Source organism: Mustelus asterias, chromosome 3 (assembly GCF_964213995.1).
Source record: "Mustelus asterias chromosome 3, sMusAst1.hap1.1, whole genome shotgun sequence".
NCBI lineage: Eukaryota > Metazoa > Chordata > Chondrichthyes > Carcharhiniformes > Triakidae > Mustelus > Mustelus asterias.
This window is the reverse complement of record NC_135803.1, coordinates 40050677-40068267: the sequence shown is the minus strand read 5'-3', so window position 1 is coordinate 40068267 and position 17591 is coordinate 40050677. Positions and strand designations below refer to the sequence as shown.

General features: G+C 40.5%; 1 protein-coding gene across 4 annotated transcripts in view; it reads left to right on the top strand.

The window, feature by feature from the left end:
- ephb3b (eph receptor B3b) overlaps window positions 1-17591 on the top strand; it is a 105430-nt gene that overhangs the window by 12390 nt on the left and 75449 nt on the right. For all 4 annotated transcript variants that reach the window (XM_078207881.1, XM_078207894.1, XM_078207885.1 and 1 more), the window contains exon 2: window positions 16463-16527. In XM_078207881.1, coding sequence (XP_078064007.1) covers window positions 16463-16527 — 65 coding nt within the window. The remainder of the gene's footprint in view (window positions 1-16462; window positions 16528-17591) is intronic.

The following is a 17591-nucleotide window of genomic DNA, read 5'->3' as shown; positions in this document are numbered from 1 at the left end:
GAGAGACAAGCAGGGCAGCCTGTAGCTCATTAGCTGGTGAAATTACCATTTTCACAGTTTTTTTTTCCCTCCGTGTAATTGTTCCTTAAGAATAGTTTTGTATAACTGACTGCACTCTGCATGCAGCAACTGAAGCAAGGGGCTGCTGTGTGTAAAAAAAAATAATTCTGTCTTGTGCAATTAACTATCAACTTTCTTTAGGAGGTGGACGATGCCACCATTGTTAACCCCTGTCAGATGCTTTTGTTCCAGGCCAGTGCATGCCTGAGTCCATTCTCAGAAGTCAATGTGCAATTTTTTTCCCGGCCCATAGTTCTCTGTTGCCTTCATAGAAGTTCATGCCTTATTGTATTCTGTTACGATACAAGCAAAATGTTAGAGTAGTAGAGGCCACACACAGAATGCTGTGTACATTCCCTCCATGCCCATCCTCAATACTTTTAAACCGAATGCTCCTCCGATGCTTTTAGAATATTTTAACATACCAGGGGAATGTAATTCAAGTGTAAATCTGAGGGCACAGTCATGAATTCAACTATATTTGAAATTGGTACTAGCTTTAATGGCTTTATCAAACCTATAGTTATGAAAAACACTTTAAACTAACCAACATAATGATAGAATCTTAATAGAAGCAAATCAACAATCAGAAGCACTGACTGTGGAGTCTTCTGAAAATAGAAATCACAATGTATTCGTAGAGCCTGTGATCATGGGTAGACAGGGTAGATTCAGAAAGAATGTTCCCAATGATGGGGGAGTCCAGAGCTAGGGATCATAGTTTGAGGATAAGAAGTAAACCTTTTAGAAACGAGCTGAGGAGAAATTTCTTCACCCAGAGGGTGAATGTGTGGAATTCACGGCTACAGAAAGTAGTTGAGGCCAAAACATTGACTGATTTCAAGAAGAAATTAGATATAGCTCTCGGGGCTAAAGGGATCAAGGGATATGGGGGAGGAAGGAGGGATCAGGACATTGAATCCGATGATCAGCCATGATCAAAATGAATGGTGGAGCAGACTTGAAGGGCCGAATGGCCTAGTCCTGCTTCTAGTTTCTATGTTTCCATGAAAGTAAATGAGTAAATTTGTCATATTATGAATACTGCATATTATGAGGTTTCACAAATATGCTGTTAACAGTAAATCTGATCTGAAACCTATTGTTTGAGATGTGGATTAGCCTGGCCCATGCTCAATATTTTTCAAGCTAATTTACAAACTAAGCCTGTCCCAAACTAATGTCAAGAAGCGTAGCTGCGGCATCTTCCTTCACTAGTACTTAAGAGGCAGTCACACACTGCGTGCCGGCAGTGAGCTTGGCAAAGATCATGGTCATGCATTCACCTAGCTTAAAGTTTGAGTGGCAGAGATCATGTTCAGTAAGTGCATTGTGCCAATGTGCTGGCATGTTTGCTGATCAAGTATCAAAAGGGTAGAAATAATAATACAAATATAGGGTCCGGGGTAAAATTAATCTCCACTTAGCACACCAAAATTATTTGAAAGCAAAATGTTTATTTTCCTCTCTTCAATTCTCTTACCAATTTTCTTCACATGGTGGAAGACCCAGACCCATGATAGAAGACCCAGGGCTGGCACCGTGGCACAGTGGTTAGCACTGCTGCCTCATAGCGCCAGGGATCCGGGTTCGATTCCCGGCTTGGGTCACTGTCTGTGTGGAGTTTGCACGTTCTCCCCGTGTCTGTTCGGGTTTCTCCGAGTGCTCCGGTTTCCTCCCACAGTCAGAAAGACATGCTGGTTAGGTGCATTGGCCATGCTAAATTCTCCCTCAGTGTATCTGAACAGGCGTCGGAGTGTGGCGACTTGGGGATTTTCACAGTAACTTCAATGCGGTGTTAATGTGAGCCTACTTGTTACATGAATAAATAAATTTTTAAAAACTCCAGTGAACATGACCCTTCCCACAAATCTTATTAATATACACATTTGCCAGCAGTATTACATGTTAGTAATTAATGGGAAGAAAACCTGCCTGTTTTGCTTCTAATTATTCTAGAGATGCTGAGACCATTCTGATCACATTAACTGTCTTTCCAACTGAGATCAGCTAACTTGGAACATATTGGAAATCAAACTTGGTACCTTCCTGGCTAAATACCGCAGGAAGCAGTGAACCATTGAGACATTAGGGATGTTGAAACAAATGCTTTTGACTTCTTTGGCTTTAAGATCCTATTCGGAATGATTAAAATCACTAACCTGCCATCATTTGTTAAAATAAAGACTTCATTTATATGCCGTTTTTCATGACCACTGGGCATCTCAAAGTGGTTTACAGCCAATTGAGTACTTTTTGAAGTGTTGTCACTGTTGCAATATAAGAAAAACTGCAGCCTATATTCACTCAGCAAACTCCCAAGAACAGCAAAGCGATGATGGCCAGATAAGCCGGTTTTTGTAACGTTGATTGAGGGATGAATATTGGCCAGGATACCGAGGATAACTCCACTGGTTTTCTTCAAAATAATGATGTGAGATCTCTCCTGTCCACGCAAGAAGACAGATAAGACCTTGGTTTAACTTCTCATTCAAAACACTGCACCTCAGACAGTGCAGTGCACCAGTAGAGCATCAATCGTGACTTGTGTGATCTGATTCTGCCTGAAATATCTTAATCTGCAATATTGCTCTACCTCCAGTAATGAAAAATACGTTTCCTGTATGTTTATATATGTACATATCTGTTATATATGTACATCTGTTCTGCATCAAAAAACATACAGAATAACAATCATAGAATCCCTACAGTGCAGAAGGAGGCCATTCAGCCCATCGAGTCTGCACCAGCTCTCCAACAGAGCATCTTACTCAGTCCCATCCCCCCTGCCCTATCCCTATAATTCCACATACTTACCCCACTAGTCTCACTAACCTCCACATCTTGGGACATTAAGGGACAATTTAGCATGGCCAATCCATCTAACCTGCACATCTTTGGACTGAATACTTGAAACATCCAATATATTCAAGTTAAAATGCCCGACAAAATATTTTGAAATAATTCTAAAGGGGAAAGAACATTGCCAAAACCATTTTTATTGAATCATTTTTCCAAAACAGCCAGTTAATTCAACATGCATTCAATGTACTGTTCCCATAACCGATATTTTAAATTTAAACTCAAATTTATAGAATTGTAGAAATGAGATATATTGAAAAGAGAGAAAATATCTCACAGAAACCTTTACTTTCAAAATAATAAGACCAAAATGCAATCACATCACTCTATGTGGAGAAAGGTTCAAAGTAGACCAGGTCCCGTGCATTGAACCATGCAGTAACAAAGTTTCATTGATGTTACTCAATATGGGACTGGCCATTTGTGACACTTCTCATGCACTGCTGCATAACTCTGGCTGGACTGTAACAGTGTGGATGTAAAATATATCAGCACCCGGCAAACACTCTGGATTTTCTGTCTGGGCTCATGAGCAAAGAGCCTCTTGTTAGTATAGATCAGAAGGTGAATATGGCCAATGGCAGTATGGCACTGCAGCATACTAGATGGCAGCAGTGAGCCCCATCTTGGGATTTAAGCCAGTTGATGAGCTGTCCCCCTAATTCCCCTCACACATACACACATGCACACACAGGTACACAAACAGGAAAAGGGGGTTTCTTAACTACATGAATGTGCCCTCTTACACTGTGGGCACCTTAAACATCTCTCGATGGAGAAATTCAACAGCCATTTAAGTAATATTAGTGATCACTTAAGTGATACTAGAAAGTGATAGTCGAAATTGTACATAATCATTGGTCACCCCAGATAAGACCTTAGTGCCATGAGCACCTGCCAGTCAATTGCAAATCAAGGGACCACCCCCTGATCCGGATCCTTGTGATCGCCGGGATGTTGGGACATCCCTGATCTCTTTCTGTAATCTACTGTTCCATGCTGCCCCCTGAAAGCCTTGCTAGCTGGCTGGAGATCGATTCTGCAATTGGGAGATCCGGGGTTGTGGTGAGGGAGAGAGCTGCGGTGGAGATGCTGCAATCTGGGAGGGGAGCTCAGTGGGAGGTGCTGCAACCTGAGGGGGGTGGGGGGGGGGGGGGGGGGAGCAGATCATGAGGGCAAGTTGGAGGGCTGAACTGGGGTCGAAGTTCCTGCAATTTGGTGGGGGAAGGGGAGAGGGGCTGGCGATAGCTGTGGGGAGTGGATCTGTGGGCGGGGAGGGGGGAGATGCTGCCATTGTAGGGGGACGGTGAGACTGGTGTGTGTGGAAGGTGATACTGTCAGGGGAGAGCTGGGGGTTGAGATGCTGCACTTAGGTGGAGAGCTCGAGGAGGACGTGTTGCATTTTTGGGGAGGGGTCAAAGAGAGGGGGGTTGCTGCAGTCGGGGGGTGGATGGGAGTGGGAAGTTGGTGTATCTGGTTGGCTAGAGAAATTGCAATACAACTGGTGGGTGCATGGTAAAGTCCAATCCTAATGAGTAATAATGGAATAAAGAAAACAAATTCCATGATTAAAATCATGAAATAATCTTTTTCTTTGCTTTTGTGATATGGAATCTTGCCAATGTATTAGATCACATAAATACTGCATTTATTGTCATGAGCCAATTAAAATCCGGTTTACCTTTCAACACTTGCAAACTCCTTTGAAATTGTCACTTATGTAACTCTTGCAATTTTGCTTCTGCACAAAAAGAGCATTTAAAAATGAGACAATGAACATGCTCCTCAAATGGATTTTCATTAAGAGAACTTGCCCAATCATAGGAAGAGACAGTACAAAATAAAAGTTAGAGGTGCAGGAGTAGGGAGGCTGGAGACTGCGAGAGAAATGCGGATGGGGGAAGGAGGGACCGCTGGTGGGGACGGAGGGATGAGAGAGGGTTTTCACCGGTGTACTGGTATTTGTAAAATTAGCAACAGCTGAACTGGTTCCAGCTGAAGTCGGCTGCAAAATATTGGTGCCAACTCACCAACTGGGAGACCCAGCTGGATTTTTGATGAGTCCAGTAGAATTACCAGTTAAGAGGCACCAACTGTGTGACTCAGAGTCATCAGTGTAATCCAGCTGAGGCCAGTTCAAAGCCAGTTCCCGCCAGTTCAGGCCAGATCTGGTCTGAACTTGCTTTTCGTTCTGGGAGGCCAGTGGCAGAAGGGCATATCCTAGCTTTTACTCCAGAATGCCTGCCCTTGACCCATGAATGTTTGGGCCCAGTATTCCTATCTGCATGGAAGCAAGAGCTGCTTCATTCTTTACCTCGACCATCAAAAGAGTTCTTCCTATCACCGTGCATTTCAAAGACTAGTTTTAAGACTGTTATAACAACTAGGAGCAGTATACTCAAAATTAGTAATTTGCATTATTAGCAGACAAATGCATGGCCTGCCTCTGTTAATTTAATATAAGCATTCACCTGCAGGCATCCATCTACCACGTTTTAAATAGGTCAGTGCCTCTGTTAAAGTGGCAGGGTGAGGAATGTCTTATGGGCTTGTGAAGTGTGGCGTGTTAATATTGGCATTTCTAGGACTAAAGAGTCTAAGAAATAATGGGATAAATGTGTGCCCCAGTTCTCGAAGTATATCCTCAGCAGATGACAGGCTGCTAGGCATTCGGCGGATGAAAATTTACCCCTGTGGATTCGAATTAGCTTGTTGTCACAGCTGGCTGGACACAGAGAGACGGAGAGATTGGATTCAAGTTCAATTTCCAATATGGTAGATTTCCAGTCTTTCTGGAACATCTGGGGACCTAAACACCAACCCCTTCCCCACCAACCTCCCCCATTTCCCCATCCCACCTCATCAGAAAATTTAAAAAGTAAAGCACTCGGTAAGTAAAAGTGAAAATACTGGAAATCTGAAACCAGAAAACAGAAGCTGGTATCATATAGTAGGATAGTAAGCATCTGTGAAAAAAACAGACAATCTACACTTCTGGTTCATACCCATCAGAGCTTTGATGAAGGGTATGACCGAAAATGTCAGCAGTTCTTTCCACAGATGCTGATTGACCTTGCTCTGAGTTTCCAGGTATTCCTCTGCCACTTGGAAATCAATATCTTTGCCTAGTTAATCTATGAGTATTCTGTTCAGATAGAGGACATGTCTGTCAATATCTCATTCATTTTTGGCCATTCAGTTTCTGTATTTTTTGTACTTTAGTGATACAACCCCAGTCTCAAGTGCGTATCAGTGTCATAGTCATTACAGTCTGAATGCACTGCTCAGTTATGATCCTCAGACTGTCACTTGCTAAACAATATCGGGGGTAGTTCTTTTGTTGCATGTGTTGTAAGATTTAATCAGAAAAGGCTACTCAATTACTGTACGACAAAGGAATTTACATAACTTTAGTTGCAAAGTAAATCTATGAAGATGTGGTGCATTTTATAAGTGATCATACTAATTCAATCTGTTAACATCTGGAAGATGTTGCTGGGGTTTATGAAAGGTCTGGATGTCTTTAGTCTAATTCTATCTGTTCTTACAAAGTGATGCTAAACAATATAATTAATACAACTTATCTACATCATAAATAGCTGAGCATGGTTTATGGGCCTTCAAATTATAACCTCATTAGGTTTGAGGTGTAAAATTTCACCCAAGCTTATGCATGGCATGTGAGTAAAAAAATCTGCTTTAATTCTATCAGCAACTATTCTGTGGCGAATATTTGTCAAGCCCTTCTTAAATTAGAGCACATAGTTGTGAGCTATCTTTTACACAAGTCTCATTATATTTTTGCTTGAATTTTCAACCTTCTGATGCCTTTGCAGACACATGGTAAGTATAATCAAGAGTCAGGGATCATTTCATCACCTCTGATGAAGATAAATGACTTCCAGTACAGGAACTGAACCTTGTCACAAACCATTTGCACAAAATGGCACACTTGGGTTTTACATAGATCTGTAGGGAATAAGATGAAAACCACAAGACAGCTCCTTGCAGGACGTGCATAGCTCAATTTTTTTTCAAGTCTTTCACAGTTTTCGGTACATTAGCCAAAGCCCAGTTGTGTCACAGCAGCAATGTAGGAATGTCTGCATCATGTTTGACCCAGAGCATTCACTAAAGTGGTTCTGACTAAAATCTTACCATTTTAAAAGAAATTCTCGCAAGCCTACCTCTTGAATGGGCTACTGTGCACTTTATAACAAAACATGCTCTGCACATGCCTCCATGTGTTGTGTGAGGTATGCAGAGTAGCAAGATGAAGTCAAAGATAAATTTGAAAATTACGCAGAACAGATTAGGGGAAAAGATATTGCAGAGAAGCTTTGGAGCACACAAGCAATCTGTTTAAACATTCCTGAATTGAAATAAATTGAAAGATAACTGAAGGAGGATGTGAAAGCAAAAAGGGCGACAAAAATATTTAATCTACATCTGTGAAAAAAGAAAGAAAGTAACAAGTGAGGAGACAGTCAGAGGCATAGCCATAACACTTCAAAAAAGCATAGATGAGCTGAATTGTAAAACACTAATTAAATCAGAATGTAACTTTGTGGATTACAGATTTCTGGCATCAATGAGAATCTACGACCACTTGTCCAAATCTGTTGCCCCCCTCTCTTAATCATTGCCCACAATACCTATTATTGTACTGTGCCTTTAAGGAATACCAGCACGACATCATTAGAAGGGAAGTGGGCCATGGGGTCTAGTTTTAATTTAACTTTTGCTTTTGAGCAGAACACATACTATTGCTATTGAACTCTTTTAGCTTTCTACCTTTGCATTATTGTTCCTATGTGCCTAGTCTAAATAAATGAACCTGCAACATGCTTACACAATCCCTTATGTGTGATTGATGTTTATATGATCGCAACAACATGGCATGGTGCTCAGTGGTGGTGAAATAGTCTTGCAGCAATATTAAGAACAGGAATGAATGGTGAACAGCCTTGGATCATGCTACGTGGCGTGAGGTGACCCTCAACATTCTGGTCAGGCTGCAGCGGAGTCGGAGAGTGTTGAAATTGCAGCATGATGACTGCACAAAAAAGCTTTGAAGACACGGTGCCAGGATAGTGCTCAGATAAAGAGCTGGTAAGCAGATGGATCCATCATGGTCAGATTGCAGTGCATAGCCTGTCAGTTTAGTGAATGCGATAGTGCATCGAGAGGACCAACACAGGGTTAGCTTCATCGAGAAAGGTGAATAACCGAGATGTGGGGCAGATCGATAGCAAGCCAGGAAGAGTCAAACAAAACCCCCCCCCCCCCCACCCCGAAACAACCATTATTAAAATCTGGCCAAGTAAGGGTCAGGATTCTCTGATCTTGTTTGCCTTGCCAGCGAGAACAAAGAAGTTGGCGCTCAGCCAAAACTCCATTCAGTGCAGCCGGACTGGAGACTACCAACCACAGATGTGTCGGACAATTCTGGCCAAGGTTGTGATTATAACTCGCGTAGCTTCAGAAAAGCACATGAAAGCGGCTACAGCAACACTCGTCCCAGGTACAATAGGAAAAGGAAGAACAAAAGAATATGTCAAAATGTCATCAAAATTTCCTAGTTTGAGTTGGGATGCAGCTGACCCACTATCCAAAATCAATGTTCAAACAGCGTTCAGAACAATGGTTTCTTGATTCGGGCATGCCTGAACCAGATAAGCAAGCCATAAAACATTGCCTTGCAATTGGGAATTAAGGGCTACAGAAGGCCATAAAATAGGAACAGAAGTAGGCCATTCAGCCCATCTGTCATTCAATGAGAAAATGGCTGAACTGATATGATAATCATCAAATCCACTATCCCGCCTTATCCCCATAACCCTTACTGATTAAAAATCTGTTTATCTTAATCTTGAACATATTTAATACTTAATGAATAATAACATTCATGAACATGTGAAACTGTTCTGGTCTTACTGGAGTGAGTTAAGTATCTCCCAGGGAGTATTTTTTAAAGGCATCCAGATCATTATTCCAGAATCGTTGTAACCTGATATTCTTCAAAAACTTCATCACTCACATATGGGAATAGATTGGACAAGATGACTTGCAGGAGTGACATTCTATTGGCCGGGAATGAATGATGACATTGAAGTAGAAATAAAAAAGTGTGAGGCATGTCAAGAGCATTTGGCAAACAAGCACAAAGCACCATTGATTCCATATAAAGTTTCTCCCATCATTGGTCCAAAATCGCATCTGGACTCTTTTATGTCTATGGTACTGACTTAATCATTAACTGCTTTGTCAAGTATTCCATTATTCAAAAAATACAGAATACATCAAACACAACTGTTGCACACTCTAAGTGCTAGTTTCAGATTATTTAATGTACCTAGAGAGACAATTACGGATAATGGTCTGCATTTTATTGGGAAGCCATTTCAGGATAGGTGTCAGAAGTGGAATATCGATCACACTACATCTTCGTTTTGTTATCCTAGACCGAATGGCCGAGCTGAAAGAATGATACACATGGTGAAATTCCTAATTCTCAAATGTATATAGAATAAGCAAGATCTACACATTGCAATGTTACATCTGACAGCAGTACCTTTAAGTGGCACTATTCCATCACCAGCAGAGCTCATGTTTGGCAGACCAATGTGAAACAGTTTACGTACACTGAAACATTCTACTCTCTCCAGGAACTAGTGAACAACATTTCAATCTGCAAATGAAGATGGCCAAGGGTAAAAATATGGGTACAGAATTGCCAAAGTTATAGTTGGGACAACAAGTTTGCACCCAAGATCCCACAGAAAATATGAGGGTACCAGCTGTGGTGACAATGATTTGTTCAGAACCATGTTGCTATAACGTCATTACACACAAAGGTGCAATGTTGAGTCATAAGCACGGACAAACTAGATCCATTCCAATTCTTTAACTAGCATACAGTCCGAATGCATTTTGGACAAGAAACCAAATGCATCCAGGATCAATATCCAAGAATGATAATCCCACAAATCACTGAGAGCAATTTTAAAAAAACCTACAGAAAACTGTTACAGGATCTCAGTGCATCAGAAGATTACCTCTACGCTTTAGAGACTCATTAATTTATCAGTTCTCTACACTTACATAATGGTAACTAAACATGAACATGTATTGTAAATAGTTATTCGTCTATGGGAGGGGCAGTGTGCTTACAAAGAAAGGGGGGGTACTGTAATATGCTCTGAAGGGATAGCAGCATGACATCACTAGAAAGGAAGTGTGTCATGTAATTCAGTCTTAGTTTCAATTTTGCTTTTGAACAGAGCACAGACACACAGATCTGCTGCTTCAAACTGCCTACCTCTATATAAATGTTCCCATGTGTTTACTCTAAATAAATGAACCCATTTTCACAATCTCTTTTGAGTGAGTGGTGTCAATATCAATATAACAACAAATTGAATTTACATCTCAGGAGTAAGAAATGAGGAGACAGTCAGGGGCATTGCCGTACCACTTCACAAAAACATTGTAGATCTGTTGAGTTGAATTGTAAAACAACAATTAAAAGCAGAGTATGATTTTGTGCATTACAATTACAGCTTTCTGGCATCAATGGGAATCTACAACCACCTCTTCAATTCTCTTTTCTTCCCCTCTTAACCATTGCCCAAAATAGTTATCCTCTTCAGCAATGAACGCCATCAGCAAGATCACCATTCTGATTCTGGCACGGTGGCACAGTGGTTAGCGCTGCTGCCTCACAGCACATTGGGTGCTGGGTTCAACTCTGGCCTCGGATGACTCTCTGTGTGGAGTTTGCACATTCTCCCAGTGTCTGCGTTGCTTTTCTCCGGGTGCTCCGGTTTCCTCCCACAGCCCAAAGATGTGCAGGTTAGATGGAATGGCCATGTTAAAATATCCTTAACTGTCGGGGGACCAGCTAGGGTAAATGCATGGGGTTATGGGGATAGGGCCTAGGTGTGATTGTGGTTGGTGCAGACTCGATGGGCCGAATGGCCTCCCTCTGCATTGTAGGATTCTACGATTAGTCTAGAAAATTAGTCTGCAAAATTGTGAGAGGCAGAGATGGGGTGGATAGTCAGAGGCTTTTTCCCAGGCTGGAAGGGTTGAGAACAAGAGGACAGGTGAGAGATGGTAAGTTTAGGGGAGACGTGCGGGGAAAAGTTTTTCACACAGAGAGTAGTGGGTGCCTGGAACACACTGCCAGTTCAGCTGGTGGAAAAAGGCACATTAGCAATGTTCAAAGTGTATTTTGTTAGACACATGAACAGGAGGCGAATGGAGTGATAGAAACCGTGTTTCAGCGCAGGCTTGGTGGGCCGAAGAACCATTCCTATGCTGTATTGTTCTTTGTTCTTTGATTAGTTTTTGCATGTGATACACTAAAATCCAAACGTGCAGATGTTTTTTGTTAGTTATGGCCTTTGTTAAAGTTTTGAAATTCATTCCAAAGCCATACAATTTCTAGTTGAGGCTGAACTTATTTCTAAAGATGAACCAAATATGCTATTAACTGAAGTCAACATATCAATATTTTTGGTCGGCATGGATAATATTGAAGATCATGTGACTGAACATGTTTTTTTTTTGCCAGAAATCATGATCCCCTTTCACCTTTTAACTCTCCTTTCCACTTGAGACAAAGAAAGCTGGAGAGACACCCAGCACCTGCAACCTATATTCAGTTTTTAAACTTATTGTTACTTGTTCTGATCTCCCAATATAGGGTGAAATGACTTTGTGATTGACATGCTGGTCTATAGCAGCGTAGAAATATAAAAAAAGATTACTTTAAATTCCATTCGGCTAACTTTCCAGTTCAATATTTCAAGAAGTAAATGGTTTTGGATTGTGATTTGTGCAACAGCTACTTCTCTTGAGGGTGAGGGTTATTGATTCCGAGGAAAAAAATTGTCAGGCACGCAGCTTCAAATTCTATAGATCACTTTGATATAAGTAACTAAAAGTGGATAGCGACCAAATGATTCTGCAACTGTGATTATTTGTACTGATACCATGACCTTGTGATTTGTAAAAAAAAATAAGGAATGGGTCTGCTTCATAATACATTTTAAATCACAGATCATACTGTAGCAATGACATAGATCACTGTCTTGTTAAAAACAAAAAAGCTATAAGTATTGATCAGTCATTTCTATGCTTGAATGTTTTAACATGATGAATGTTTCCATTTTATTTCAATAATGCTGTGAGTTAAAGCATGTTCTGTAGTCTAGCTTATTTCTGCTTTTTAGTATTCATCATTAGGAATTTGATTTTTTTTTTGTTCTTTGAGTATTTGAAAGGAAATAGTCCAGACAGGCAAACTTTCAATCTCGCAGTTAATTGTTGCATACTTTAAGAGCACTGGCGTTTATTAGCTTGATTTATTCTTGTTCATTTTTGTAAAAGATTTAAACCAAGGGAGACCAATATCGAGAGCCAATTTTAGGACATCAAAAAACCCTGCAGGGGTTTCTTTTGTCTGTAACATTATGCCTCATATTAAACAACACAGTACATCACCCACAAAGGCAGCTTAATGTTTATGGCTGTGAAAAAATGCAGATGCTGTGCATGTTAAAGCTGACTTTAATGGCAATATTATTTATCTACTTTAAATTCACTGGAACAAACCAGAATCATTTATCTTCTGTCATCCATGTTTTTTTTATTATCTGTATTGTTTGAGCAAATGCTGAGCAAACAAACAGCAGCAGCCTGATGTACTCAAATTTGCTTACACTGGCATGTCACTTGATCCCACTGACCAAGAGCTCCTGTCGATTTACATCTAATTATGGCACTAATTGATTTGTTTAGGCAACAAACAAATTAGGCAAAGGCTTTTCGTGAGTTACAATCCACATTAATTAGACAAGTGCATTTGTTAATATTTGAATGTTTGTCATCCCTATTCATTGGTATTCAGCTATTGCTCAATCACCTATTAGCACAATTACCTGTGATCCTGAAGCCAGGAGTTGACCAGTAATGGTGTGCTTTTTACTGTCAGATAAAATAACACAGTAAGAGTTTTAACAGCACCAGGTTAAAGTCCAACAGGTTTATTTGGTGGCAACTGCCCTAAAATATAAGATAAAATAACATCAGAAAAATGTTTAATTCCAGAATGAACTAAGGTATGTCAATGACGTAAAGCAGGAAATAATTAACTTTTTATTAAAAAGAATGTTTTGAAATCAGTGTGGCTATACAATTTTCTGTAGAACATTATATAATCTTGGATCACACAATGTTTAAAACCATAAGATATAGGAGCAGAATTAGGCCACTCGGCCCATCGAGTCTGCTCTGCCATTCAATCATGGCTGATATTTTTCTCATCCCCATTCTCCTGCCTTTTCCCCATAACCCCTGATCCCCTTATTAATCAAGAACCTATTTATCTCTGTTTTAATGTTTCAGGATAGAATAAGGCCATATGAACCTGCCCTGGTGTTTTTCCCCCTTTGGCCACCTGATCCGATACATAACCTATTCAGTTTTATACTCTTTAATTTTCTTTTTGCAGCTTCACTCAATTGGTAGTACTGTTGCCTGCAAGTCAGTAGACCATGAGATAAAAGGGCAGAATTAGGCCATTCAGCCCATTGAGTCTGCTCCACCATTCGATCATGGCTGATATTTCTCAGCCCCAATCTCCCGCCTTTTCCCAGTAATCTTTGATCCCCTTACTGATCAAGAACCTATCTACTTCTGATTCAAAGTATGTAAACGGTTCAAGATGCGCTATAGATATAACCTAGACCCAACATTTCATTGTTGGAAAGGCTGCCTTTTGGATGAGAGAACACATCATCTACTGGCAGAATGGCCTCCTCTCAGCTGTAAATGTTTATGATTCTGTGATTCGTAGCGCAAATGCAAAATATCCCACGATACAATTTGAATAAGAGCAGGAATTTTCCTGATGTGTTGCCAATATTACTCCCTTGACCAACATCATGAAAAAGCAGATAAACTGGCTAGTTTGTCGGTTATGCATGTGATTTGGCTGCCATGTATGCCGACTTATCATCCGTGTCCTTCATCAATAATCCATCGGTTGTGAAATACTTTCAGGTCCCCAGAGGATGTAAACATTGCTATGTAAACACAAGTTCCTTCCTTAAAAACAACAATGTCATTGCCTTTATAAAAAATTGTGAACATCACTTCAGCAAAGGTTTATATCAATGAATCCCATATTCCAACCATCATCTACATGAAGAATTTCTTTCTAACTTTACTTCTTTTTTGCAATAAAATCATATTTTCTGTCTTAAAATTCTGTTCTCTTATCATTGTTTCATTGATCAATATAAACTTAACTTTCAATATTTTGAAGACCTTAAATCCATTTAGTTCTACTTAAACACTCAAACTTCTCAAATTTTCCTTCATAACTAATCTCTAATGCCTGATAACACCTTAGTGAAGGTACGTTTTACTTTCTCATTGCTTTTGTGTGCTTCCTGCAACTGCCAGCTGACAAGTATCAAACTGAAGTGTAAATTAGGCTTAATCTTATTTGCTTTTACTTATTACTTTGTTTTTTATGTGCCTGTTGATACAATAGAAATAATTTAACATGCTTTTGATGGCCTTATCTGCTTGTGTTAAGGGGGTCAGTTAGCTCAGTTGGCTGGGCAGCTGGTTAGTGATGCAGAATGACGCCAACAGCGCAGGTTCAATTCCTGTACCGGTTGAGGTTATCATGAAGACCCCACTTTCTCAACCTTGCCCCTCACCTGAGGTGTGGTGCCTCTGTCAGCTCTCCCTCAAAGAGGAGAGCAGCCTCTGGGGCAGTGGTGACATTTGGTTTCATTTCTATTTGTGTTGCCTCCTATAATAACCCATGGGCAGCATTTTCCACTCTGCGCTCAGAGTGTTGGCTGAGGCAAGAAAACCAGCGTGCAGCTCTCCAGCTGCACAGTCGAGTTCTCTTCCAGATAATCTGGCACTTTGTGCACAAAAAGTCTGGAAGCATTGCCCATGCCGTGGTGGTGGTGGGTCAGGGTCTGATAGAGCTGGCAAGGCCAGCTTCACAGAGATTGGGTCAGTGCCCTGATCTGAGCTTAGAAAAATACCAGGGGGCAGTGCCAGGGCACTGGGGAGGCATGTGCCTCTCCCTTCCAGGAGCTATACTTAGTTGTGCACCTTTGGTTGGTTCCCCTTGACTACTTAATATTTTTAAAAAGCAGTTGCAAACTGTCATGTCGAGAATTCTAAATGTAGGAGGATGATGTGGTGGGAAAGCACACATTAATCTTATGTATTGAACGAAAGGGCAGAACCTTGTTATAACACCAGCGAGGGGTGGGAAAATCAGAAATTGAGATCTCGCCGTTTTCTGATTCCCGTGAGGTTTTCTGCTGGCATTGCCATCTGCACTCATGGCAGACATGGGCACAAATCTGCACCCAATGTATCTGTGGACCAAGGCTTCATTACCCTTTCAAAAATCTTACAATTGACAGGACACTCCGAATTCCCTATAATTTAATGTATAATTAAACTTTTCACTGAATTAAATTGTCCCTGTCAGTATCTGCCCATCCTGCTGCCGATACTGGTCCCTTTGGTCTTTCACAGTCCTGGTCATAGTTTCCCATTATTTCAAATTGATGCCTTCAGCAAATTTTGATGAATTTGTTTCTTTAATTTCTAAGTTAGATTCATTTTTGTATGTGTGGAGTAAATACCAATAACCTCAAAACAAGCCCCAATGGATCATTAGTTACTGTGGGCTGAATCTTCTGGTCCCGCCTGCCAGAGACCAGAAATTCGCACCCGAGGTCAACGGACCTTTTAATGGTCCGTTAAATTGTCCGTTCCCTCCCGCGACGATTCCCACTGTGGGCGGGATTGGAAGATCCTAACCCTAGCCCCATACCTTTACAGCTCAATAAACTTGCCTTTACCTCCATCCTTCTCATTTGTCATCTCTGCATCTGCCATGTCCTCTGTATGGGTCAAAACTAACTGTTTATGCTCGCAGTATATTTTGAGAAATCTATTTATCTACACAGGTTTAATTCAAAAATAGCCCTTTATAATAGTCAAGTTGCAGAGCAGCTGGCCTTCATCATAGATGGCTACAGAAATCGTTCCTGTTTCACTGATTTGTAACAGTCGCTTTCTGCTGTAGGGCATCTTTAATGCGAATTATCCTGATCCATTTTAAAACCCTTCTGTGCTTTTGACCCTGTCCTCCCTCCCAAGCAATTTGTGCCCCTGGTTTCCTTAACCTTTGTCTTTTAAAGTGCTGATTTATGTGCTGAGACCCTCAGGTTGTATTCTGCATAAATCAAAAAATTCTGTGGATAAAGCGCAAAACATTTGATTCAAAAGGCATAAACGTACCCTTTGCACAGTTCATTTCTCCATGCGTGAATGGGAAATTCGGGTTATAAATACAGGGGAAAGTTGGCTCTGATTTATTTTTTGGGCTCTGGGAATACGTGAGTTACTGTGGCTAGTCTCAGTATTTTACCACAATTTTTTTAATTGTTAGATCTCACATTGATAATGCCTCCATTTTGGTCCACAGAGACTCTTATGGATTCGAGATGGGCAACTGCTGAATTGGGATGGACTGCACACCCAGATTCAGGGGTAAGGATAATTTACACAATAGATCATTGACTCACACAATGAAAACAATAAAACAACTTCTCAGAACTTGTAAGTACTTTGAGGTGATTACTTAGGCTGACATTCTGGTACAGTAATGAGGGAATCAAAACAGAAAATGCTGGAAATGCTCAGCAGATCAGGCAATGTTTATGGACAGCGGAACCGAGTTAACATTTCAGGTTAGTGATCTAATATTGCAGTGCTAAAGGTACTGGGCATTGATGGAACTGTTGCCCTTTTTGTTCAGCTGAGGATCTGCCCCTTAAAATTGTTAAAGATATTTTAACACTGTATAAATAAGGTTAAGAATCATATCCTGGAAAATTAATATTGTTAAAAACAGACTATTTGTACGTTCATCTCGTTGTTGTTTGTGGGACATTGCAAATGGAGAATGGTTGCTGCTTCTCTCTACTTTATAATACTCCTTGCACTACTAAAGTAATTAATTGTGTGAAACAGTTTGGAATATTTCAACATAAGGCAATGCAAAATTAAGAAAAAGGTGTTAGTTGCCTTGAAAACGTCGTTCCTCAATTGAAATATTACATTTGAGTCAGCGGAACGGGAAGAGTTGTGAGCAGGGATTTTCATGGATCTGGGCCCAGGTGTATTGGACAAGTGGGAATATACTGCTGTAACCAAGCCTGCTCAATTTTCTACAATTTCAATTAATTTGAGGATGAAAATTGAATAAATTACCTTACAGGCCTAAGTTTCAACCTGGCTGAATTCCTGATATTCACTCAGCCCATACAATACAGTGCAGCTGGGCACAGGTCCAGGAAAATGTCCCCTTTATCTATATATAATTGGTAATGTGTACATTATGAAAAAAATGTTCTTTTTTCCAATCTTCCAATTATCCACCAAATCTTGCAAGTGCCATTGTTTGCACAGCTTCAGAGTAAGAATTCAGTCCAAGATCCCCAACATTTGAATAATAGTGGACAATTACAAAGTGACTTGGAATCATATGAGGACATAAAACAACTTGGCTTAACTATTCAGTGTCAAGTAATAAATCAAATATTCCAGCATGT